Source organism: Accipiter gentilis, chromosome 18 (assembly GCF_929443795.1).
Source record: "Accipiter gentilis chromosome 18, bAccGen1.1, whole genome shotgun sequence".
NCBI classification, from domain to species: domain Eukaryota; kingdom Metazoa; phylum Chordata; class Aves; order Accipitriformes; family Accipitridae; genus Astur; species Astur gentilis.
In genome coordinates this window covers 16743045-16769011 of record NC_064897.1, presented here as the reverse complement: position 1 = coordinate 16769011, position 25967 = coordinate 16743045, and the positions used below count along the sequence as shown (strand labels likewise).

Below are 25967 nucleotides of genomic sequence, written 5' to 3'. Positions count from 1 at the left end.
AGCAGTCCAATGTACTGTGTCTGACCTTAGAGGAAATATACCTTTTTAGAAACCAGACAAGGTGGTTCTGGAAAAGAGGATTGGACTATTGTAGAAAAGAATCCTCAGAGAAGAGGGAGGAGGGAGTTGGGTGAGACACATCCAGGTTGGTAGTCAGATAGACAGTAAATAATGAAAGCAAACTGTAACTCCAGCAAGAAAATTTGTTGAAATGCAGAGGAAAATTGAGATGTTTGTAAAAGAACAACAAAATTAAGTAGCTCTACACATCTGGTACGTAACGTGAAACCAGATGTCACAGGGATAATGGCAATTAATGGGAAATAGAATAATAGTCACAGCTGGAATGTGGGTACAAGTTGTTCAGGAAAGCTGGAAATGAAAGTACAGGTGGCGTATATTAATGATACTGGAGATTCTGCGGAAATAGAAAAGTGATAGCATGAATGAAGTAGCATTACTTTGAGTCAAAATAACCTAAGGACCGTAAAAGGAATTACACAAAGAGTGTGGATGGTAGCCTGCTATGGCTTTTAGGTCTAGAGTTGTGGTAGATGTAAATAACAATGGAGAAATGTGTTTTTATGGGAGACATCTATTTATTGGAAACAAATCAGAGAAACTGCTGAACTTCTTAACTCAATATTTACTAGATCACCAAGAAGTAATGTTGATTTAAGACTTCAGGATTGTAGTAAGTGTTGATACTAGAGAAAAACTCATCACCAAAACCAACTGTAGTGACCACAAATTGAGTACACTTATATTTAAATTAAAAAACTATGCTAAACAAGTAAATTTTTCAATTTCAAACAGGTAAAGTGAAAAATTAAAAATATTAGGTAGCAAGTAAATTAGAGAGAAGGACTCAGAGATTTGAGTGTAGAGGAAGCAGGGAATTTATTTAAATCAATATTCCAAAACTACGACATCTTTGCATCCCAAACAAAAAGGAAAAAGTATAAGGAAGAGTTACAAACCTAACTGGCTGTTTATCTGCATCCAAAAGGAAATTAGCAGCAGCCTTAAAAATCAGTAGAGAGAGAGATGTTTCTGGGACACAGAAATTACAGGAATAAAGTGAGAATTATGAAAACTCATGCTGAATTAGACCTTCCAACGGAAATCAAAGCAAATAATAAAACATTCTATAGCCACAGTTATAAAAAGATCAGGAAAAAAAGTGGAACCACAATGCACTGAGGACATGGCTAGGACTAGTGACGATACGCATATGGTCCCAAAATCAAATTAATTCCTTTGCCTTGGTTTCCAGTGAGCAGATAGGTAAAATATAAAGAAAGAAAGGTATGATGACCTATCAGAATGAGTATGTCAAGCATGGAAACAAGACAGATGCAGAAATAAGTGAGATGCATTATACTAACCAGAAATACTTGAGTCTAAAGGTTGGATAGTTTTCTTAAAACAGCTATGTTATAAATCATGACTTGGGTTTTTCACATGATCAGAAACCACACTAAGACTGCAGTATTGCTATCATTGTTTGACTGATATAGCTGAAATTTCTTTCTACCATCTTTCACCTGGGGTCTGATTCACAAAGACATAATTAAAGAACAGTTATGTTCACTTTAGTAATTGTGGTTGTTTGAAGTGTTATATCAATGTGAATTCCATGATTCACTTTCCATTCTGATGTTTTGGCAGCACTGGCTTTGGCAACTAAGGGTTTGACACTGTCACAGCATCTCGAAGAGCTGCAGTTCCTCTAGGGGTAAGGAACCTGTGGTCAGATATAGGTTCCTCCTGTTTATTCTGGGCTACGTTTTAACTGGATTGCCAGGCTGCAGGGATACGCAGTCACTGGTGCTGACACCAGGGAGGGAGCAGGAACCTGAAAATGGGAGGGCAGAACCATCTCTTTTAGCAAGAGCCCTGTCTTGTGTCAGCTTAAGCCGATTGTGAAACCACATGCTAAACTAAAGCTCAACCTGTACTTGGCTGTGTCACAGGAAACGAAACTAGAGCTGCTTTTCTTATAAGGTCATTTTTTAAATTCTGGTGGATGTATTCTGGTGGCCTGTATTGCCTGGATGAAAATTATACCTTAAGTTTGTGCTGTATTTGCACTGCTGTTAAACTGCAGATGAAGACAGACAGCACATGTTTCAGGACTTCCTTCTCAGAAAAGCCAGCTCTGTGGAACTCGAGAGCCTTGTGAGTACATCTGTCTCTCATCCAGCCTCTGCACTGAAGGCTGGTAAAACAAGGGTAGCTGTGTTAAAATAAATACTACCCTTTATAAGGACAAATCTCCCATAACATCAGGTGCCAGGATTGAAGGTTCCTTCTAAAATGTGCCATCTTCAAGAACTCCCACTCTTCACAGGCAAGTAGGTAAGGTTCATGTACTATCAGTTTAACAGCTGTGGTGGGCAACAGCCACTTTTTCACTGGAGGAATTAATCAATAAAAATAGCTCAGAAAATTAGTAGTGGGTTGGAATGTCCCTCTGCAAAAGCTTTAGATTTTTTCTGGACATGCTGGCAGACACAATCTAGAGCTGTACTGCAATTCTGAGTGCTCAAAGCTCAGACACAAGCAGGACCAGGAACTGCAAATCTTTGCCTCAAGTGCCTAGGTGGTAAAAGATGGAAAGCTTAAGTAAAAGAAAGGCTAAAATATTGATGGGAAAGGTAATATAAAATATTTATAGGATTACTTGTGACTATATCAAATATGTTCAGAGAAAGGACTTTGAAAAGCATTGCTTATCATTCCTAGTAAAGAATGATGCTTCTGTGGTCCTAGACATTTAGGATGTTAGAGGAAATGTGTATAGGAAAGTGTAAATATGTTATCAGTATTTATTTATTTTTTTTAAACAAGGACAGCAGAAATGGTAATGGTTCCTGTGTCTAAAATTAACATTGTTTATTATCACACCATTCATACAGTGGAAAATTAAAGGGGCATCTCTTTTGTCACCACACCACAATTTTCACAAACAATTTATATTTTTATCTCTTGTTTTCTAGTTGTGGTCACTTGTATGTAATGACATTGAAAAGAACAGTAAAAAGGTGTAAATTCAAGAGGCTTCAATTTGCTGATGACAAGCAACTTTTTATTTTCTTCTCACTTGGTTTGCTTAAATCTGCAATTCCTTTTTTGGGAGCTGTGAGGGTGTAGATCAGGGGTGAGAAAGACTGCTGACGTGCCATCCAGACAAGGCAAAGGTAACTTGCTGATTCAGGAAACAAGTACAGGAATGGAAGGAATGGTATTATCCCTTTAGACTGAGGGTGTAAGGCTGTGTTTGGGAAATTTGCAGCCTGAGGTTTGATGATTCCCACATGTAATTAAAAAAGCAGGTGGCACATATTGCCAAGTTACGTTTTTTTCCCACCTTCTTGCAGCAAGAGGTTGCTACTGTTTCTCTTGGATAAATGTTTTGCTCACTTTGGGGTACTTTGAGCTTTTCATATAGCTGTATCTTAAATACTGCAGAAAGTGTAGCTGGTGCAGAATTTGGCAACTCATGAATTAAGTAAGGTACTGGTCTGTTAGCATTTTGAAATTATGTTCTCTGGTATGACTGCCAGTATTTTTCAAGATTACTTTTAAGAACTAAATTCTGATACCCAGAGCTCTGCGAGGACTGCCTCCTCCCTGCGAGGTACTGCAGGTTCAGTAACCACACTGCCAGGATGGTGGCTGTTAATTGCCAGGCTCTCAGGGTGTGAAACTGGAATTTACTCTCCACATGGTTCAGAGCAGCCAAAGTTTCTTAATTTTTGGGAGATGTTCTATAACCAGCAAAAAAAAGCAGAAAAAAATGTTGAGTTTGGAACTACCAATGTAGATGTGTTAATGCAGTTTGTGATGAAAAGGGTGACGTTAGCACCAGAACTGTCCTATTGGATCAGCTGTTTGGTGTATTGTATTACTAATTAACTTTTTAAGAGTTTATCAAATGTGACCCACCCAAACAGTGTCATTCTACCAAACCCATAAAATTACTACGTACTGTGTCCTAACACCTTTATGTTCTAAGCTGTCGCCTAAGTGTCTGTCTAGCTCTCATAATACTGCAATACTTTATACGAATCTCTTTGCCTACTAGTTCTTTATGTTGTTGTCACTTCATGGGAGGGGTTTTTTAAATTCGTATGCAAATAATACAGTTCTGTAATGATGATATGTCATGGTAAGTCTTACAATGCCTGTGACAGAAAAGCATTAAAAGCTTGATCAGCATTTTCTGGAGGCTTTGAGTAAATGCAGTGGACAAAAATCAGACAACTGAAGCAAGTACTGCACAGGCAGCAGCTCTTTCCTTCTGTGGTGACTGATGCCCTTACCACTGGAGTGAGTAAACAGTTTATGGAACAGCAGAACCGTTCCCATTTGAAGCCTTGTGTATTAAAGGCGTAACAGCCATAATTACAGTTTATCTTAATATGCCAGGTTGAAAACTCTGGCAGGTCAGTCATCCCTCGTGGAAGAGCAACAGTCTCTGTTGAAGGAACTGACTGGATTGCTATGAGCTTGTAGCTACCTGAGCTCTGCGAATTTGTCAGACCCTTAAGTGTTGTGGTTTAATGCCAGTTGGAAGGAAAACAGATATGATCCCTATAATGAAACTAGGCGTGATGGAATTATCCCAGTGCCTCAGTGACATTAAAATCAGAGGTGCTGCTGATCTCAATATTGCTTTTATATTATCTCATTCACACTTTCAGAAATCTCATAATTGAAATGAAATTATATTGAACAATCTATAACATTTCTATGTGGAATTTGTGTTCTTTCTGACATATGTAAACGTATTCTTTTAATGAATATGTATAGTTGTTATGTTTTAAAACATCATTAATTCAGCACTGTTTGCAGCCTGTTATTCTTTCTAATTATACAGCTGATAAATATTCCAGCGTTATGACCCTGAGAACTATGCTGCAAAGTACGAAACTGCTTTTTAAAATTCACTTGCCGTTATGTTTTGCTGAAAGGATTCCTCTCCTTTACTAGGAAGAAGCTGTGAAGGAGTTACAAAGTCTCCTGAAACCAAGTCCTGTAGAGAACCATTTAAAGACATCTTGATTCTATTAGTATTTGTAAGCCAGAGGACAAGCTTGGCTACTCTGGTAGTTAAAACATTTTTAGTGTTGTGGATGAGCCTTTTTTACTACTACTTATTGGACTTATCCTGCTACAGCTTATTATCCAGGAATACAGCATATTAGTCCTCCAGTGCTGAAGGTTTCTGAGTAGTTAGAAAGTCTCTTGTCCCCATTTGCAAAAATATGCTGTGGTTCACCAAAGAGGAAAAAGAGAAATGAAATAAGACTGGTGTCTACAGTGGTCCAGGGAGACGTGTTACCGTTTTGACTACACTGGACCCTAGGGTGATTTAGTGGGACTGGGAAACTGAATTTGTATGAGCTGTAGTTCCTTTTTTTCTAGGTTCATTCAAATACTTGGTCACTCAAACTACCAAATCACTTATTTATCCTCACCCAAGCCTATACAAGAAATCTCATCTACGCTGTGTATGTCTTTTTCTAGGGCCTCTGTAAGCATGTTTATGAGATGCTAGCACCTGCCATTTTTACTAAAGTCACTGCAGCTGAAGTATTCTTTAAGAAAAATATTGTTCAGCCTCTAAAGTTAAATGCAATACAATTCTTTAAGGCATTTCTTCTCTGCTGCAGAAAGATATAGAAAATAGTGCTTTGCTGGATGCCTTTTATTTCTACAGCTTGTAGTATTAGTAGTATGTAGTAGTATAATAGTACATTGTTCTGATTTTTAAGATTTCATTCAAAAAAAAGGCTGTTTCTGTGGTTGAGGGATGTTCTTCAAGCTTTGCCTCGATTCAAGGCCTGTACTGAAAACCAAGCTGCAATTTAAACTGTTGCCATCTTGCCCAGCTATCTTCCCAAAATCAAACATTTCCATTCAAGGTCTGAAGGAGATGTGCCTTTGCACACTATTCTTTGTTGTGTTTTCACAAAAGTATTAGGATGGCCAGTAAATTCAACAGGACAACCTCATCAGAAATGCTTCAAGGGCTTACAGTATTTGGCATCAGAAGAATTCAGTCATGACAATTTTCAGTGGTTTGTCAGCTCTGCAGTCATTGCTGCCTTCCATAAGACATTTCAGTCCTCTGGATCCATCGGTATCTTGGAGTTGGAGTCATTCATTATCACTATGTCCTTGGCATCAGCTATAAGAATTCTCAGTCCCAGCTGAACTGCAAACAGAATGGAGACTGTGTGTCAATCAGAAGTACTCCAGAGGCGGCTGTACTGCCATATTACTATTCTGTAGCTACACTACTACCACTATCTGAAATACCTGAACTAACTTAAGTGAGCTATGTTTATGTAGTGACTCTGGCATTAGCTAGGATTTTAAAAAATCAACTATCTCGAGTTGTGCAGCAGTTACATACTTCACTTGCCTACTAGAACATTTCAGGACCTCTGATGTTGTGAACTGAAGACACACAGTTTGCTGAAGAAGCTAAGCCTGTACCACTGATGTTACCTAAACTAAAGCTGAGCTTCTGTGACTGACGGCAGCACTCCTGACAGATAGGTTTTCTCATGTGCTACTAGCACCATTCACACAGCAGCCCATTTGCTCCTTGCTACCTCCCCTGTCTTTCTTACAGCATGTTCTTCTGGTCTCCCTGGGGATAACAGCTCTCAAGAAAGGAAAGAAGTCAGTTTTGTAGTGCTCTTCAGTCACAAACCTTGTCTTTTGCTTGGTGATATTTGCTTTTTCTGGTCTTTTAGAATCATTTTAGCAATTCCAAGCTCTGTTGAGAACAGCAGTGCACCTTCACAGACATGTCTCCTTTCAGCAGAGCCAACAGTGACACCTGCACTTCTCCCATATGAAACAGTACACGTTTAGCTTGCAGAATTAAAAAATGCAGCTACAATGCATGTATCACATCTTTTCTTACTTTGGTTCAAACTTCATCTTGTTTCAGTTCCAGAAAACAATCAGAAAGCCACAATGCCTTTCACCCCACTTCTTGGCCAGCACCCATCTCACACATGATGTAGCACTGAAGTTTTTGGCCAGTAGGATGTTTTTTTCTAAGGTGTGGTAGCAAAGAGTATTCAGCAAAAAATTAGTGGACTGCTATCCATATCTTGTTGTCCTGGTCCTGGAGTTTTCACTTAAGAAGTAGAGATGGGCAACAAAGGATTTGACTGTAGAAGGTATGGTTTATGTGCTATTTGAGGCACCTCCAATTTCCATACCAGTGTAATGGCTATATAGATACTGTTACAGAGATATTCTTGGCTCTGGTCCTGAATCATTAGCAAGGATTGTGGGTTTACTATTAAAAGAGTAAGTGTTTCTTTAGAATCAAAACAGATTACTCTAAAGAAAGTGAAAATGACCAGAGCTCCAAGCCAGCCTGTCTTTCCCAGGATACCAATAGCTAGAAAAAAACAGAGGTCATGGATCATATTCTGTCACTTCACTCTATTGATATTTTTCATGTTTTAGGCAGACATCCAAAATGGAATACTTTTCCATAAAGCAAAAGTAACAGAAAAGAAGTGGCAATAATAATGCACCCATTATCGGTCGTTCCCACAGCTACAGTCTTGACACCACAACAGGGAATCTGATGTGCACCTTTTCCTTTCTTCTACTCTTTGCCTCCATTAAGTCATCAGAATATTTGTATTTCTTCATAGCATAAATGTATTTAGGGTATCTTTCAGTTATCCTAAAGTGTCTAAAAAAAATTGCCTAACTTTGTGGTATCATGTCTTGAAAGACAAGGAATAATTTAAGGCGCTAGTTTTTCTAGATATGATCTAGGCGGGATCCAAGTACTCTCTAAACTGGATTTGTCAGATTTTTGGTGTGCTCGTGGTCCACTTAGAGCAAGCGTAGTCTCTTAGCATGTACAAGAAACACCTGTATAAATCCAGACCTAAATTCCCCCCATGGAAAGTTCATTGTGTAAGTCCATTCTACTGTCAGATGGTGAACAATTTTGTCTGTTGAAACACACGTTTTCCTCTTGAAATATATAGTTCTTTCACATTTTTCGATACAGGATGTATGGCTTCAGTTGAGATCCTGATAATAGCAAACTTCCGTATATGGGTAGCTTCAGCAAAACTCTAGCAATCATTGGAGTGACGGAGGGGATGAGCAGAGATCACATCTTAGCAGTGGGGTTTTTATGCTCCAGTTTCTTCTGCTGTGCAGCAACAGAGGTCTTAAGCTTTCACTGGCATAAGTATTTCTAAGAGTTCTGTCACTGACTGGGATCAGAAGGAAGCCAGGTCATATATCAGTCACCCTCTTCTCACCGAAACCCGTAATGTGTAAGAAAAAGTTGTTCTTCCATCCCAGCTATCACTCATCTGAAAGCAGTCATGGGCTTTCTCATCGAGTCAATTTTCACCCATTGTTTTGGCAAAACTTCTCACCTTTCAAGTGAGAGCAGTATGGTAGTTTTTCCACCTGTAAAAAATAACAAGAGCTTTTTAAATGTGGTGTCTCACCCATACAACTACCGTCTTCTCAGATCTGTCAGCAGGACTGCACGTGTAGTCGCTTCCTGGTCCCAGTCTATTAAAATAATGTGTTGAGGGGTTTTTTTAAGGGGCAAAACAATATTGTTGAGACTTTTTAGAGCAAAGTCAAGAAGCAAATAAAAACGCAGTTGTTCTTACAGATTGGAGAAGGGATTACTAAGTATCCAGGACAGTAAGTTCTTTGTCCAGCTGACCTGCAGCCAATGCAAGCTATCTGATTACATCCTACATATTTAGGTGTGCATCTCCCTGCACCCTTTCTAAGCACTGAAGTAACTGATGAAGCTATTTCACTCTCTGTCCTCAGAAACATTACAATATTAAATACATCTTTTCATGCTCACCAAGGTCATAAAATTTGTAAAGTTTTCAGCATTTTAACAGGTAAAAATTTTGGTACTCCAGTAGTACCGGTCCTTTCCCTTTTCAAGCCTTCCGTTTAAAAGTCCAATATGTTGGATACATATGTTTGAAACATCAATATTAAATTAAAGCATTGTCCATTTTTCCTGTTCTTCTCAAATTTTCTTAGTCGTGTTCATTCACATGGAGCTCAATGAGTACTTTTTGGAGCAAGTATTTTTGTTTTAGCCACAATTACAAATTCCTAAGATTAAGTTAAGTTGTTTAAAAAGAAGATACAGGAAGAAAAAGAGAAAGCTATTTTACTACAAATAAAATCTGCTCAAGGAGTGGTAACAGGTGAATTAGAAAAAGAAGATTTAGTGTCACTGCTACCCTCAACACTCTGCCAGTGTGATCCTAAGTCACCAGATTGTGCTGGGTCTTTTTTAAAAAAGATCTTGACAACAAACAGAAAGATATAATAGTATAATTAAAGGAAATCTTAATAGTTTATATTAAGCTTCTATAAATTCTCCTACATCTTTAATAAAAGACTAAACATTACGGAAATGTTATTAGCATAATAATTGCTATTGACATGATTAGCAGAATAGTTTTAACACATTTGATTATTTTTAAAAAAATCATTCTCTGAAATTAGCAATATTAATAATCTTTTCTTTATAAACTAGAGCAGGTAGAAATTTGGATTATTTGGGAATTTGGAATTTTTACTACTTTATTTAACTGCAGTTGCAACTGAATTTTTAGATGAAAGGTAGGTAGGAAATCTGTAGTATTCGGAGCTTGTTTTTCGTCATCCCTCCTGCATGATGCCATCTTTCACCACCACCACAAATGCTTAGGACCTCATTTTATTCCTTCTTTGTGAGGTGATGAGAGGTGGGACAAGCCACCCTATTGGGCAATAAAGCCAAAGTTTTCTTTTATGTCCTGTTGCACATCCTGATTTGACCACACCAGCTAAAGGTGAGAATTAAGGTCAAAGGACAGAAGTAGTTGTTTTCCTTAACATAGAGCGATCCTTTGAGTTCATTTGAGAACTACTGTTTTATGATCAGGGCTATTGTCTTTGTCTCCTCTCGTCCCAGTATCTATAAAATGTTTCTGAACTCTTATTTGTAAGAGTTTTTTGGTATTGGGAAAGAGTATGGCAAGGTTGTGTTTCTATATCTAGTTATTACAGTGCTTGACCCTCAAGATCTTGCTACAGAATATTCTTGCTTACACCATTTCTGTGAGGCTATAAAGGGTTTGTGATGAGGGCAGGCCTACCTTTGTCTTAATTACCCAAGACATGCATCCAACAAGCTCATTATGTTGGTTGCTCACAAGAAAAGTCAAAGAATAGCTCAAGTATCCTTGAAGGCATCTATTTCAACATCTGTCATGTAGCACAAAAGTGTCTGTGTCTTCATTTCCTTCTGGGAATATACTGTATTGTTCAAGTGATTTCAATAAACTTGTCACATGCCACCTTCCTTCTAAAATAGCTGCATGAATAGGCAGTATAACCTAATATAATTTAACACAGAAGTCTTATAATTAGTCCAGTATTTGTGTATTCTCAAAATCTGTTCTGGAAATGTTTAGAACATTATAAACAATGAAAATGTTCAGCCAAAGTGATAATAAATGGTAGTTATTAAAAACTAAGAAGCTGAGTACAGAATAACAACATATTATTATGTATTTTTCTTATCCTATAAGCAACAATTTGGTATCAGCACAGTCATTTAGGGGAGGCAGGTGGGTCTTGACTTTCTGCTCTACCAATGGGCATATAACCATGACAAACATATTTATTGCTTCTCTTCAGAGTTGCACGCTGCTACAGCATTTATGGTATGTTCAACTCTTTATGGAGGCTTCCTCTAAGTTTTGTAGAATAATAATGTATTTATATGTTTTTTTCAGACAAGAAGCCCTTCTTGCTGCCATTAGTGAAAAAGATGCCAATATTGCTCTGTTAGAGCTTTCATCCTCTAAGAAGAAGACCCAAGATGAAGTGGCTGCACTGAAACGAGAGAAAGACCGTCTTGTGCAACAGCTTAAGCAGCAGGTGAGTAGAGGAGAGCTAGGAAAGAAACTGATTAATAATCTGATGTGAGATTATTATCTTGATTTATGGAACTAATAATGTATTATTCTGTCATATGTTGGGATAGAAAGTACCTAAATAACGATTTCAAACTAGCTACCAGTCATGAAGCCTGTAAAATATGGTGGGGAAGAAAGAAGTCTCAGTGTTGAGGTAAGTTTCTTTGTGTCACTGCCTGAGAAGCAAATGTGTGATAGAATGTATAAGAAACTGTGAATGGAAAGGACATTGGTTATTATCTTCTACAGGCACAAATAACCACAGCTTCAGGGAAATGTAGTGATGCTTCTCTTGGTGGTCTGTATTTGCCTTGTTGGGGAAGAAGCGTACATGGAAGAACATTCTCCTTGCTGTAAAGCTCAAATATGAATGTGTTACACCATACAGTCTCTACTGTGATTTCTAATCTGCGACAAGAGCACCATATGGGAATGCCAGCTACTAGAGTGCAATTTGGGAGGTCTCATACTTGTGAGGTGATTGGTCCTTTCCTATTTCTGGCCTCTCCCATTTCCAAGATCTTTTCCTGTTGGCATAACAATCAGAAAAAGTGTGTTTCTATTCAAGCATTTAATATTGTGTTTCAGTATTGAATGCAATGTGAAAAATACATTGCTAATAAAACACAGAGGAAGCAAAAGACATCCCTGGTAATAAGAGATTTAGGATCTGAAAAATATGTGTAGATTTTTCACTTCAGCACTTCTGGTGGGTTTTTCTGAGTTATTCCCTTGCCACATTCCCTGTAATAGCACATATGCTGCTGCCAATCCAGAATCAACTTCTTCAGTGCCACCGCTTCCATCTTCATAAAGTTTTATGTGCAACATTTCATCTGTCAACCAGATGATTTCTGTTGCTGTCAAAGACAGTAAGACAAAACCAGGTCTGCTTTCTGACAAGGGATTTCTGTGCTGCTTCCTTAGGAAACACAAGTAGATTATTGGCCATGTATTTTTAAGACAACAATTTTTTAAGGTTTAGCTTAAGAACAGTAGTTTTGTTATACCATCTTCAAAACAAGCAAGAAGTATAGTTTACAGTCTTGTATTATTTACTTCCAAGCAACAGTTGTAATTACTTTCTGTTGTCAGCCAGATGACCTCCTACTAGAACAGGATTCAGAAGTAGTCACAGCATGTAGAGTATTTCTTTTCTTCATGTAACTGTCTGTAGGTCTTAGCAGCCTTAATATACGTTACCACTCATTCCATGAGAAATTGGAACTTTATTGTCAGTTCTTGTTGTCCTAAGTTTAAATTCTAGCCCTTGCCCTTCCATTTCCTTTTGATAGGTAGATGGAATGATCTTTAGTGTTTTGTGGTGGGGTTTTTCCTGCTGAAAATTTGTGTATATTTGATTTATGTATTAAGGTTTTGATTATCATATTATTGTAATGACTTAAGTTTCGGTTAGGTGATTTTTTTAACATTGTTGTAGTTCATATCATTATTTTTCCGTGCTGATAAGTCTTACAATATCATACACTGTTTCTAAAAAGGCATGGCCATTTCCCTTAAGGATGCCCATTCTAGGTGCTTTTCTGTATAGGTGTGGGATATTTAATTTTGCAGATAAAATACAATTGCAAAGGACATTAATTTGAAATTGTTCTTGCTATGAAGTGAGACCAATTCTGAACTGATGTTGGAGCAATAGTCCTTTTTCAAAAAATTCATTGGAATATCCAAATGCCTTTGAAGTTTCTGGTTCCAAAATTCAAAAACTGCCATCAGCTGTAAAGACTCATAGTTGTTTAAGATAGTCATCTTAAAAAAAAAATGAAGAAAGCAAAAAGTAATCTCCTCAACACATCTATGTTATGAATAGTATAAATATAAGCTGTATATAAGTAGTATAAGTATAAAATCACAGGTAATGGGGCTGCAAGGTATTCTCCAGTGCATCCCCAATCCCCAAGGCAGAATATATGTTTATATATAAACAATCTAAACTATATTTAAACCATACCTGAGAAATACTTATTTGACCTAATAGAGATTTGACACATCCTCCTTAAAGTCTGTCCTACATCTTAAGGATGTATCATCTTTTATCCTTTTTTGTGTGCAGCTTTCAACACATTGAAAGAAAAGTTCCTCAAAGTTACTTATCATGGGGCAGCAATAGTCACCACCTCTGTAAGTTGCAGGGGATCTGAAATTGCATTTATTTTTTTCAGTACCAAGAGTTTCGGTGTGTAATTTTTCTGCATCAATTCAAATCATACTAAGTTTGACGGCTCCAGAAGTAGGAGATGGGTCAGAAGAGAAGGCTATGAGATTTTACAGGATCCTCATTACTTATACACTCAAAGGGAATCTCATTTTTCCACATGCTTTGCAAATAATCTGTGTACTTGGCCCTTGTGGTCCTCTTCAGCTTTTATAGGTCACTAGCCTCATATTTACCAACAAAACAACTGTGCTGCTTCATCAATTTAAGCTTTGTCTGCATGGACCCTTTTCTACATCTTGAAACAAGCGTCCATGTGTGTTTGCCAGCTCCATAGGACCATTTCAGGAACTTCTGAAAAGTTTAGCTGTAATTCCTAAATTTACAGTAGAAATTGTGAATGAAACATCTTTCAGACTTGCAGATGTATTGAACACAGCTGTTCAAGAAAAGCAAGGGATGCCAGTTAATCAAGATCTTCTGGAAGTCTTTGAAAAGTAGTTCTGGAGCCTAAAAAGTTTATTCAACCCTTCAGATTCAGAGCTGGGATCCTGACCTCAGCAATTTCTTCCTTCTGCCTTTAACATTGTTTCAGAACTGGTTTGCTCCATGATAAGTATTTGGTATTTCAGTCCATCCCACTTCTAGGAAATGCTTAGACTTTGTGGTGGGAAAGCAGCTCTTTCACTGGGTTGGCATGCACGGTTGACTAAACATGACGTTTCCATGTACGTAGGATGCAAATAGAAATGCTGAGCAATATCAGGAGGGGGTGGTTTGTGTGAAGTTATGCATGCTGTGGTAGGTACCATAGGCCTGATGCTGAATCTCACTGTGACCTGGAAGGAGCCTCTGACAGAGGTAACACTGTAGGAAAGCAGTTTTCTGACTACACTGCAATAGGGAGTGTGAATGGATCCAAGTGTGTATGATAAGATTCAGATTATGCCTTTTCATTGTTCGTGCTGGTTACCATTGAGTTGCTACAATAGCAACCACTGTTAGCAGACTGACTTGCTGTTAATTGGCCTTTCTCAGAGTGTAGAAAGATACAACTCTCGCCCAAAACAAAAACTCATTCTACTGATGAGCCTCAATTTACTACTTAAAAAATTCCAACTTCTTCAGCCCTGCAATTTTAGATTATTTTTATTTATCTGAAAATATTGGTGAAGACACATAGATTCATCAAGGAAAGGTTATACAGATTCTGGAGGACTATGTGGTTATTCCTTGCCTTAACTCTCCTTTCTCCCTTCCCAACACCGTCCCATTCCTGGTCGCTCACACAGGAAGGGTATTACTGTGAAAGAGAGGGAAGGAGTCCTGCCAAAGACATTTTGGTTCTTTAATTTCTTTAACTATGCGTATTAAAGTTTGGATGAAGAGAGGCATTTCGGAAAGAGGATATGGCATCAATGTTGTTTTAATTTAGAGTTTCTAGGCTCTGAATTGCAGGAATGTGCCTCAATATAGAGACAATTTCCTAATGAGGCACTCGGCATTGACCAGGCTTTCCAGTAAATGGAGCTGCCTGTTTCATATTGGTTGTCAGTTTGTATGAGGGATTTCCTCTATCATTGGAAAGGCAGGCCAATTGCAGGGTGAGGGTCACCAAGCTAATGTGGTCCCAATTTACTTCCTCCCGGAGTACTTTGTCTCCGTGAGTAGTTCATGGAGAAGCAGTGGTTGGGAGGCTGCTTCACCAGAGGGGGCCGGGGCTGATGCAAGAGAACAGAGCTGAAGGTTGGCTAACACGGTCCAGATGTAGCGTGGCGAGCGCCAGCCAGCGTGCTCGGCTTATACGCCATGCGGAAGCCCCCACGATGTGTGTCACGCTGGAACTGACGGAGACCCAAGGAGCTTTGGCCTGGTTTGTGGCAGCACATACACCTCTCATCTCTTAGAAAGTAGCCTGTTTGCCATTTATTCCTTTCCTTGTCAAGCTAAGTTTCAACTATCGGGGTACATTTATTGTAACAGGGTGAAGTGCTACTCTGCAGCTTTGAGTTGTGAAGGGAAGGCGTATCTGAATGGGCTGAGGTTTTCCTGTCTGTGGGCTTTGAGTCTTAAACGCTTGGGGTTTTCTACTAGGAGCTGTTTGGAGCAAAGATTGTCATTTTCTGTGTTTGTACAGTGTCTAGCACAGTGGGGGCCCGACTTGACCAACATCTCTAGGCACTACTGTGCTATAAATGTTAAGTAATAGTGGTGAAACTTTTAGGAGGCTCTGAACTGTGTCAGTGTCTGTTTTCTGAGAGCTTGGAGTATTATTCAATTGAATTGTTTGTGAATCGCTGTATTCACTTGTATAATTATATAATGTTTCATAATTATTCCCAATTCTTTTAAGTATACTGTAGCAAAAGTTACCAGGAACTAGCTTGATTCAGTGTTATTGATGACTGGATCTCAAAATTTTCATTTGAAGTGGTGTGACTCCAGGTTAGATTAATACTGGATATATTTTTATTATGCTGCCTTTTCCTAAATAAAAGTAATTTTCAGATCAGTTCCTCAGTCTTTTAAGAACATCCCGAGTTTTGATCCTATACTTTAGCATGCTCGCAGAACCACCCAGCTTAAGTTTAAGCTTTCTCCACCTATTTCATAAAAAAATTATTTTCTTCTATCACACAGATTGTTAATGACAAATACTGAATAGTACTGGGCTCAGGACAGAACTCCATGTAACCCACTTGATTTATTCAGTTATACCTGTAATCTATTCTTAAAGACTATTAGTGAAGGAGACCTTCAGTCTTGGGAAGTCTTTTCTATGGCTCATCTGTCTTTATCATTATAATGTCATTCTGCATCTGTAATGTCCCTTACTGCAATTTAAACTCATTACTACTTTTTCTGTCTGTTATGGGCATAGAAAAAAAAAGACTATTGCTTTGCACTTTTTAGCAGCCATTCTCATTTACACAGAGATATCTCCTCTGTGTTATTCTCTAAACTGGGAAGTCTCAGTTCGTCCAGTTTTCATGTGTCTTCTTTTCTAGATATCTTATCATTCCAGTTGTTCTTTCTTAGATTTTATTTGATCTTTTTCTTCCTCCAAGTGTGGTATCCAAAACTAGACAAAGCTCAAAATAAGGCCTTTCCTTAGCTGAACTTACTCATGAGTGCATCATGTGAGACTGTCAGAAACCTTAATGGAGTCTTCCAAAACCTCACCAGTTCCCACAGGTACCCAAAAATAGCCATTAATAGCTTTCATTATAGTAGATAAACTCTTTCCTAGTATAGTAGAATCAGAGCTAGAAAATTTTAAGGCATCTGGATTTTTTGAGTACCATCTCATTTGTTCTTTTCCTTTTCTGACCTAAAATTTTATTCTCAGAGTATTGAAATAGATTTCGTTAGTCACCTGAGTACAGTGTTTAGTGAAGACTGATACAGAAAAGGCATGAGTACTTTGAGCTTCCTGGCTCTATTTTATGATGGCTTTCACTTTTGGCTGAGTAGAAGATCAACATTTGTCTTTGGCTTCCTTTCATTCTGATGTATGTTTCTAATGTCTACTTTTTCTCCCTTAGTACTTCCATTTCATATGGTCCCTTACCTTTCCTGTTCTTGCCGTATACACTCTTGCTGTTTGCTTATACTTAACTTAGTGAAAAGAGCTCCTTTCTATTTTAGTGAAGGAAGATAAGAAACCTCATGCTATTGAAAGTGTGGGTTATGTAGTCAGGTTGCTTGCCATTCAGAGGAATCTTTAATACCTGTTGTTCCCTTCTACTTCTATATCCTCATCATGATCATTCCTTCCTCTGTGGGCCAGCATGAATTTGAGGGGCTCTTATTTATCATTCCTATAATTTGAGAGGAATTCTTTGGCGATCACTAGTAGTATTAATATTTAGCATTTATGCAATATTTAATATCTTTTTTATCTAGCCTTGCAAGTCCCAAAGCTGTTTTGGCTGTGCTACTTTGTGCTTCTTCCCTGCAATGATTTTGGCTGGCTTTCCTTATGAGGCCAAGGTACTGCAAAGATTTGTTTCTCAAGTAAACATGGTACATGGGATCATGAGGAAAAGGAAAGAATTTTAGATTCCAGAATAGCTTCTCCCCCCAAAAATGCTATTTTTCCTCTGTTACTTGTTTCCCTGGAAACCCTGCACACTGACACCTGACACTCCTCTGCTGTGAACTTTTCCAAAGTGAAGTTCCACTGGTTGGAGTCATTTCTCCTTGTAACAGGAGAACATAAAACAGGTCAAAGGAGACTGACAGGCAGGCATTTTCCCCTTACTGCCATAGAGCTGTATCAGCATGACCACACTTCTGGCAGTTTTTATTACCACCCTGCCTGATGAAATAATACAGATTCTGTGACGCATGCAGTTAGACTTTGCTTTGCCTTAACTGCCCTGATTTGAAACCATGTCTGATGAGAGTGATTACCCTATTAGCAAATGAATTTCTTCTTCAGGTGGCATGGATACAATCTGAATGTTAATTGCTGAATTTGTTTCTATGACAGAACTACCATTGTTTTCTGAGAGCGTCTGTGAGGTCCCTGTGGTGTGACGGTGCCCATTGGAGTTTAATGAGTGGAGGTACCTCTCTAACCACTGTCAGAAAAGGACTTGGAAGTCTAGGAAGATGTATTTAAGTTGTCTGAGTGTGGTGGTGGTCGTGGCTTCTTTATAGCTGAGAAAAAAAAGTAAAAGTTAATGTTTGAAACAGGTGATGAGATTCAGGGTACTTGGATCCATCTTTGTTTATTGATCTCTTCACCACAGTACCCACATACTTGCACTAGCAAGAGTGGAAATAGGTGCAAAAGTGGGGAAAGGAAACCTATGTGACAAGAAAGTTAAGAACAGACAGACAAATTTGAAGGGGACTTGCATGTCAGAGGTTCCTGCATGTATTGGGCAGAACAGAAGGTGCTCTTGTGAATTCTGGTATCCTCTGAATGCCAGGTTAACCTATTCAAAACAGCAACAGACAGATTAATGTACTTTGCCAGGAAATTTTCAAGGAATAGTGAAGCATTTTGAGAACTATTGTCACTTGTAGTGGACTTGTTACCTAAATGGTGCAGTCGCAGCCTCATTTACACACTGCGTGGTATGTAGAGTCAGTCTAAAGTCACCTTTTTTCAGGTTCTTGTACCACCACTATGTGTAGGGTCAAATGCAGCTTTACAAAATTTGAATCTACTGGCTTTAATATACGAAGTTGCCAAAATATCTAGTTTTTATAGTATATTCTTAACTGTACTGACAGTGTAGCTGGCATACATGTGAGCAGGCAGAGGTGGGGGAAATCACTCTGTACACTTCCTATCCAGGGAGCTATTGGACTAGAAACAGAAGAAACTTCTGGCTGAAGTGAATATATATCCACTAATTGGTTCTCATCAGGCATTGCCAGCTGTCAAATTTAAGCATCGTGGCTTTTGTCGAAGGCCTGTAATCCACCCAGATTATCAATCACAGCGCTGCTTATTTTGCCAGGCTTTGCTCCTCAGTAATTGTTTCTGTCAAGGGGGGATCTCTGCCAGGAGCAGACCCCAGCATCCTGACAGCAGCCGAGCAGGCACAGAAAGCGAGGCTTTGTCATGCCCTTGAACACCGCTTCCTGAAGCACAGCACAAGAAGCCCTCGCAGATTAAAAGAAAGCACCTTCTCCCTGCCATGTGCTCCAGACTTTTTTCCCATCATTTTTAATCATCGGTTACCACAGTAACAGCACTCAGTGCAGCATCAGCAGTCTTTTCTGGGGCAGTATTTCACCTTCCTGTGGTATTACTTACACTCTCGTTCCCCTCTCCCTCCTCCTTTTACCTTTACCCTCTGCTTCTTGTATTACTAAATAATAATGTATGTTCAAGTGAGCTCCTTACTGTTGCTGGCCTCACGATGCTGGAGAAGGGAGCTGCCTGTTGGCCCCGCTGTAAATAGCCACGTCTGCTTTCTGTTTCTGCCTTTGCTCACGTCTCGGCCGGTAATTTCTAGGCCATTGCAATGGCGGCTTTGTAGGTTTGCTTGAAGGGGAAGGTTCTTTGCCTCGCTGAGGGATAGAGCTTTAAGGTTCATAAAAGTACTCTGGAACTTGGATGACAATACAGTACTTACTACCCTTTCTTTCTAGACTTTTGTAACATTTAGAAAAATACTCTATGGACTAATATTTCCAAAGTTCAATCTCAGTTTTCAAAAACCTGTATCAGTCTATTAGAAATATTCCTCTGTTTATTGATTATATTAAGATTTTCATATTACATTTTTACAGCTTTTTAATTCACTAAAATTTTGCACAAATAAATGTAAATTAATTGGATAGTTGCTGACAGCATCTACTACCACACTTACAGTATCTCTCATTCAAGGATTATGAACTCCTACACTAAGTTATTTAAGCAACATTGTCCCTGACTAGAAAACCAGGACTTCTGGACATGTCTAGGTTAGCAGCTGAGACACCCTGTATCCATTTCTGTAAGTGAGAACCAACCTGCTGGTGTTTGATATGAGTTAAAATTGTTAAGCCTATACAATTATAGGGAGGACCAGGCTTGTTAGTGGTATTGAAGAGTTAAGAACACTGGGTAAGCTTGGTTTCTCCAGAAGACTGCACATAGGAAATCTCATTTTGGGCCTAAAAAATAATAATTTCCTGGTCTGTGACTAGTATTTCTGGACATTAGTACAGCTTAAATATAGTCACTGTCATTTCACATTGCAGTTGTACCGCATGGTGGTTTTCTGTAGTTACCATGGCACAAACCACTCATCTGATAGGCACTGTTTTTCAGTTAAATGAAGAGAATATATAAGAACAGGTTTTTTTAATACATACATCCAACAGAGCATTTATGTATTTATTTCTATGAGAACAGAAATGTTGAGAACAGTTACCCTCCCTCAGTTTCTAACAGTCTCTGTGTTAGCTGATGAGTTCATGAGATAGATCCAAAAGCTCAGAAGGAGAGGTTTAGAAAAGGTCAAGATTGCCAGTAGTTGTTCATTCAAGGAATAAAATTATGGGTGCATCTTCTTTTGCTTAACTTCTGCAGTTTGTGGGGTAGTTGGGAAGGACCTGTACACAACTACTCTGTTTGTTGTCCAGCAGCAGGATGTGCCTCAGGGGTAAAATATTTGAGATTTTCCAACAATCGGTTCTTGTGGCTGGATTGGTTTGGCATCACTCTTTTGGTATTTGAATTGATGATGTTTGAAGGCTGACCGGAAAATACAGTGAGTTTATGATTACATTTAAATCTTGTCATTTAAACACATTGTTTAGGAAACGCTGAAGTTTTGGTCACAGAGAGGATTCCACTTAAATATGTACATAATCTTGATGAGGTAAACCTTGTATTGTATTTTTTGTGAAAAAACGGGAACTTCACAATGAAATTTCAGATACAGGAAGATTTTTAATGACTTCTTTGAACTCAGTAAAAATACTGTTATTTTTCAAGATGAGTGTGTAACCATCCTTACCAATATTTCATTGATTGGATACAGCTTTTTCTATACTAAATTATTGCTGTTTGTTTGGGCTGCTTTACCTGGCTCTGGCAATTGTCTAGAAGACACACGTGTCCCTTTACCTCATCTCCATTCAAAATGTGCTAAGTTGGTACATTACGCTTATCTGCTCCTACATTTACTGGCGTTATTTCCCAGGGAACACACAACACACTGAACAGTTTCACACTAAAGCTATAAAGTAAGACTTTACTTGTGGTTACTTATCTTTGGATGAAAAGCCTAATGAACCTGTGACTTTAATGACTATCTTATATAAAAAGCAATTCACATATTGATAGTCGGTAGAAAGGTAGTAGCAGAAAGCTGAAAAGCCTTTTACCAGCTTTAATATTGGTTTTAATTTGTGTAAGATCTGTAACTGGTGAGGTGATAGGTGATGCGAGGTGTGTTCCAAAAACTTGTAAGGAGAAGGTGAAGTCAGAGATATGAGGTGACTGATTGGTTTCATAAACCAAGTATGTAGAATGTTTCAAGTAGATTACAGATTAACGGTTGTATGACTTAATATGTCAGTGATATGTTCTTTACTTGAAGGAGGAATGATGGAAAGAATTGTGCACCTAAAAATATGTAATGAAAATTAATGATCTATAAGATAGAATATATGGCATGTTTGGGATTTTACTGTGTTATTTTGGGAGTAATGTAATAAATCAGTGCTTTTTTTGCTTGAGAAGAGAAAAATACATAGTCTGCAATAGAGAATTTGAATCCCCACCATCTTAAAAATGGACAATGGAAAAGTGTTAGTCTCAACTGTACAGAATGAACTTCAGCTTCTGTAAATAGTGGGCTGTTGATGAACAGTGGTCTCGGGTATTTTTGAGCCTATGCACCGAAATACCTCTCAGTCTACAGATTTTTTTTCTCATCCACTGTATTAAGTTCCTTAGAATTCTGAAAATAATTTCCCTTTTTGAAACAATCTGATTGAGCCTAGTCCAGTATACCACATCTCAGGCTAATGAATAGGTAATGCAGGGGAAAATAGAAGTTTCATGTTGCAGTTGGAAATCTAAGATATATGCTGTCAGTTAGGAGTAGTTTCTTGATACTAACCCATCACTAATTTACATACCAAGTTGTGGAAATTGATAGGATAGTGTATCAGGTTTATCAAAAGGAGACATAGACTTATGAAATTAGGCATCAGTTACTTACGATAGTTTCTGCAAATGGACAGGTGGTGATGGCTGCAGATTCCCCTCAGTTCTGTTAAATTCATGGTGTTATGTTGTAAAGAATGCAAGTCTTAAAAAAAATTACTGTTCATGTTTTGGTGCTGAATAAATTATGCATTTTACTCCTTGTCATGGTTTAACCCCAGCCAGCAACTAAGCACCACGCAGCCGCTCACTCACTCCCCCCCATCCAGTGGGATGGGGGAGGAAATCGAGAAAAAAAAGTAAAACTCCTGGCTTGAGATAAGAACAGTTTAATAGAACAGAAAAGAAGAACCTAATAATGATAATGATAACACTAATAACATGACAACAGTAGTAATAAAAGGATTGGAATGTACAAATGATGCGCAGGGCAATTGCTCACCACCCGCCGACCGACACCCAGCCAGTCCCCGAGCGGCGATTCCCCGCCCCCACTTCCCAGTTCCTAAACTAGATGGGACGTCCCATGGTATGGAATACACCGTTGGCCAGTTTGGGTCAGGTGCCCTGGCTGTGTCCTGTGCTAACTTCTTGTGCCCTGGCTGGGCATGAGAAGCTGAAAAATCCTTGACTATAGTCTAAACACTACTGAGCAACAACTGAAAACATCAGTGTTATCAACATTCTTCTCATACTGAACTCAAACCATAGCACTGTACCAGCTACTAGGAAGACAGTTAACTCTATCCCAGCTGAAACCAGGACACTCCTTAATAATAAGTACATGCTGTTTTCTACATTCCTTTTCTAAGATGAAAAAATATTCACAACCAAAGACAAGGTGTGTAGTTTTCACCCAGAGGTAAGTTTTTGCCACTTGACATTTGTGAATGTGTGTAGGGAGGGGATGGAGATTTTTCTGCTGGCTGCTAACTTGGAAAGCCGTGAGGAGCCTGGTAACAGCTGCCAACTCCGAAAGATAAAGATAAGAAAGTTGATATTGATGGAAATACTGCTTCCAGTCTCTCCCTTGAATGGGGATATGCAGATGATGCTGTCAAATGCAAAGTAGTGATTTTGGCAGATCATCTTTAGGGCAGTTGTGTTGTGCTGTCTCTGAGCGGACCTTTATTGAACACAAAATAAAGGAACAGTTTCTGCCTGCCCTTCTTTGCCTTAAATGTGGTACCAAAGGTTTGAGCCTTTTCAGTACCAAGAAATACTTTTAGGGAATAGTCCAAGATTGTGCATAAAGACATAATAAGTCTCAAACTCAGTCATCAAAAGATCGCTCTCTGATTTTACTTGGCATAATCAAACATTTACCATGTGGATATAAGATCCATTTGCTGGTCAAGCACCCTCAGTTTCAAGTATGAGGAAATTTACTTTTGCAACAACATGTTGCACAATTTTAGGTTGTCAATAGTATAGGTGAATGTTAGTCTCTCAACTTCCATAAAGCGTTAGTCTCCGAATATTTATTAAACTCTGATCACAGTACTGGTGCCCGGGGGAAGTAATGGTCTTTTATCTTGAATACAGCCCTAGTTAAGGGGTAGCCATTTTATTAGGGGTTTTGTTCTCTTTGAGCACAACTTTAGTCACAGAACTTAGTCTTTTGTTCTCTTTCTTTCTGTTTACCACCAATTCCTGTCTGTCTTTGTGTGAATACAAATATTTCCTGTAGTTGAGTAAACAAGAAATAAATGGAGCTCTCACAGATGACTCCAGCCAAGTTGTTCTTAGGGTCTGAACAACCCAGATATCTCTTGTTTTTACAGTGGATTTCTATTTGGGGGCAGGGGCGGGTGGGGGCAACACTTAACTTTTTTAAACATTCAGTTTCACTGTTGTACCACACTTAATCCTTTTAACAGTTTAAGAAATGACTCTTCTCACTTTTTCACATTAACCTGAAATGTAACTGTAATTTCTGATACCAAGCCAGTGTGCCCTCCATCTCCAAAACACTAGTAGCTATAACCTTGGCTTCGCCTCCTTTATTACAGCTAGCAACCCAAACTTTTGCCAAGTGCTGACATTAATGGTGTTGAAAAAATAATAAAAGCAATATAGTGATCCTTAAGAACACACACATACATAAGTTGTTTAAAACTTGAAAGACTGCATGGGTTTATTTGCTCTGTGGAAGTAATAAGTACTGTACCTCCTCATTCTAGGTTTTTTTCTTTTTTTTTTTAAAGGAAATATATTTATTTATACATGCAGATCTTCATTTTGTGCACCTTTCAAGTCTCTTCCATATCTCATAGAGAGACAGGCAAGATATCAGTATGTTCTTCTGGATGGGAAAAAGAAGGATTCACAGATTTGGTGGGAAGGATCCACAGACTGGGAAGTGCAGACTAAGACTAGTTCCTTATTGTCCATCTCTATCCTTTTCATCACTATCAGATGATGAAAAGATTTCTTGATGTCTCTTCCTCCTCTCTTCCCCCCTTTCCCGATTACCAAAACTAGCTAGTCCTTCTCCATTGTCAGGCAGCAATCTGTTTTATGATAAAAAGAGGGCTTAAAAAATATGAAGGCTTCCTTGTTTCCTCTGAAGTCTTCTAGGTGCAAATAAATCAGTTGAGGTTGCCCCTGTCCTACTATTCATTCATCTCTACTTCTTCCCTGCTTTGTCGGGGCTCTTTAACATGTGGCATCACCTATCTAAGTTTAAGAACTTTGCAGTAAATGGATTGTTAAGGAAAAACACTGGAGGTGTGACTGGCTGTTTTTTCATCTTGTTCCACAAACCTTTTTCTTTTGGTGCTTCTATAACAGAGACGGAATGTTCTAAGATTTTTTTCTAAGCTTTACAGTGTGCTTTATGGTGCCCATTGGGTGGGCCTCTACTCATATGTAATGGTGTAATATAATGTAAATCACAGAAGGACAACAGATTAGGAATAGAGCAGGCAATGACAGGAGTACTGTCTGAAATGCAGACACCTTAGAGAAATTCATCTGACCAAACTGACACATCTCTACACATTGTGTGCCATGAATTTTGTAGAAAGGAAGAGAACTTCTTTCCTTGGTAAGAATCATTTTTTAATCTACAAATACAGTAGAAAACCTGAATGTTTCTTCAGTCTTTCCGGCTAGTACTGTTATCTAAGCTTTGATGCAGACTTAATAGGAAAAAAATCAACTTCTGCAGGAAGAAAAAGAAAGGAAAAAAGCGTTGGTTTATTGTGATTCTCCTTGCTTGTGTACTGTGTGCAAGAGCAGGGCAAATGGACAGGAATCATCTGTCCAACTCTATACTGCACATGTGCTGCTGTCTGCTCGGGCAGGAATCCTGCCTCTGTGGACCAAACACAGGGACAGTGTGGATGGACAGGAATCCTGTGTCTGCAGACCACACGCACAGATGGTGTGGAGAGACAGGAATGTAACGTCTGTGTGTTTGTATGGACCTTATGAGGCAGGGCTCTTCTCCGTGGATGTCAACCCTAATAATTGGCCATACAGAGAAAATTCTTAGCTTTAATTTAGTTTGGGGTAGTAAAGCTCTGTTGGTTGTCAAAGGAAATGCCCTTTCAACTCTTCCCTCCAGCAGTTACCGCAGAGGATTTTGCCTAAATTCAAAGATGAAAGTGAGGCAGAAAAAGAACAATATTGGTTTTCTTTTTCTTTTATATGCAACAGCTTTTAAAATTAATTTCAGAAGAAGCATAAATAGTCTTCTGGGTTGTTTTTTTTTTTTTTTAAAGTTGCTATCAACACTGTTTATATCATGTAGACACAGACACATTTGTGTATACACCCAGAGCTGGGTTCTGGGCAGTTACAGACAGCCTGTGTTGAGATGATACTGAGCAGCTCACATCACTTTAGCATCTAGGAATTTGTATCTGTACATAACTACTTTTTTTGCCAAGAACAGCATGTATAAAGAGGGGCTGCTATTAACAACTCTTTGAAGCTGCAGGCAAATGCAATTGAAGTGGTGAGTCATATAACAATAAAAATATGTAAGGCTAAAAGAGCTGTGGCAAAAACACTGGTATATAACGTCCAGAAATAAAGATACCTGGATAAAGGAATGCTTTTACTATATTTATTTTAAAGACACAGTCATAATAGACAAGGATTTGAAAACTTTCAAATGACATCAGCTAGGAAAGGTGTA

At 38.5% G+C, this 25967-nt stretch overlaps 1 protein-coding gene across 12 annotated transcripts in view; it reads left to right on the top strand.

Moving 5' to 3' along the window:
• The window catches only part of ERC1 (ELKS/RAB6-interacting/CAST family member 1), a 305485-nt gene that overhangs the window by 234893 nt on the left and 44625 nt on the right, over positions 1–25967 (top strand). For all 12 annotated transcript variants that reach the window (XM_049822647.1, XM_049822646.1, XM_049822644.1 and 9 more), the window contains one exon: positions 10836–10980. In XM_049822647.1, coding sequence (XP_049678604.1) covers positions 10836–10980 — 145 coding nt within the window. The remainder of the gene's footprint in view (positions 1–10835; positions 10981–25967) is intronic.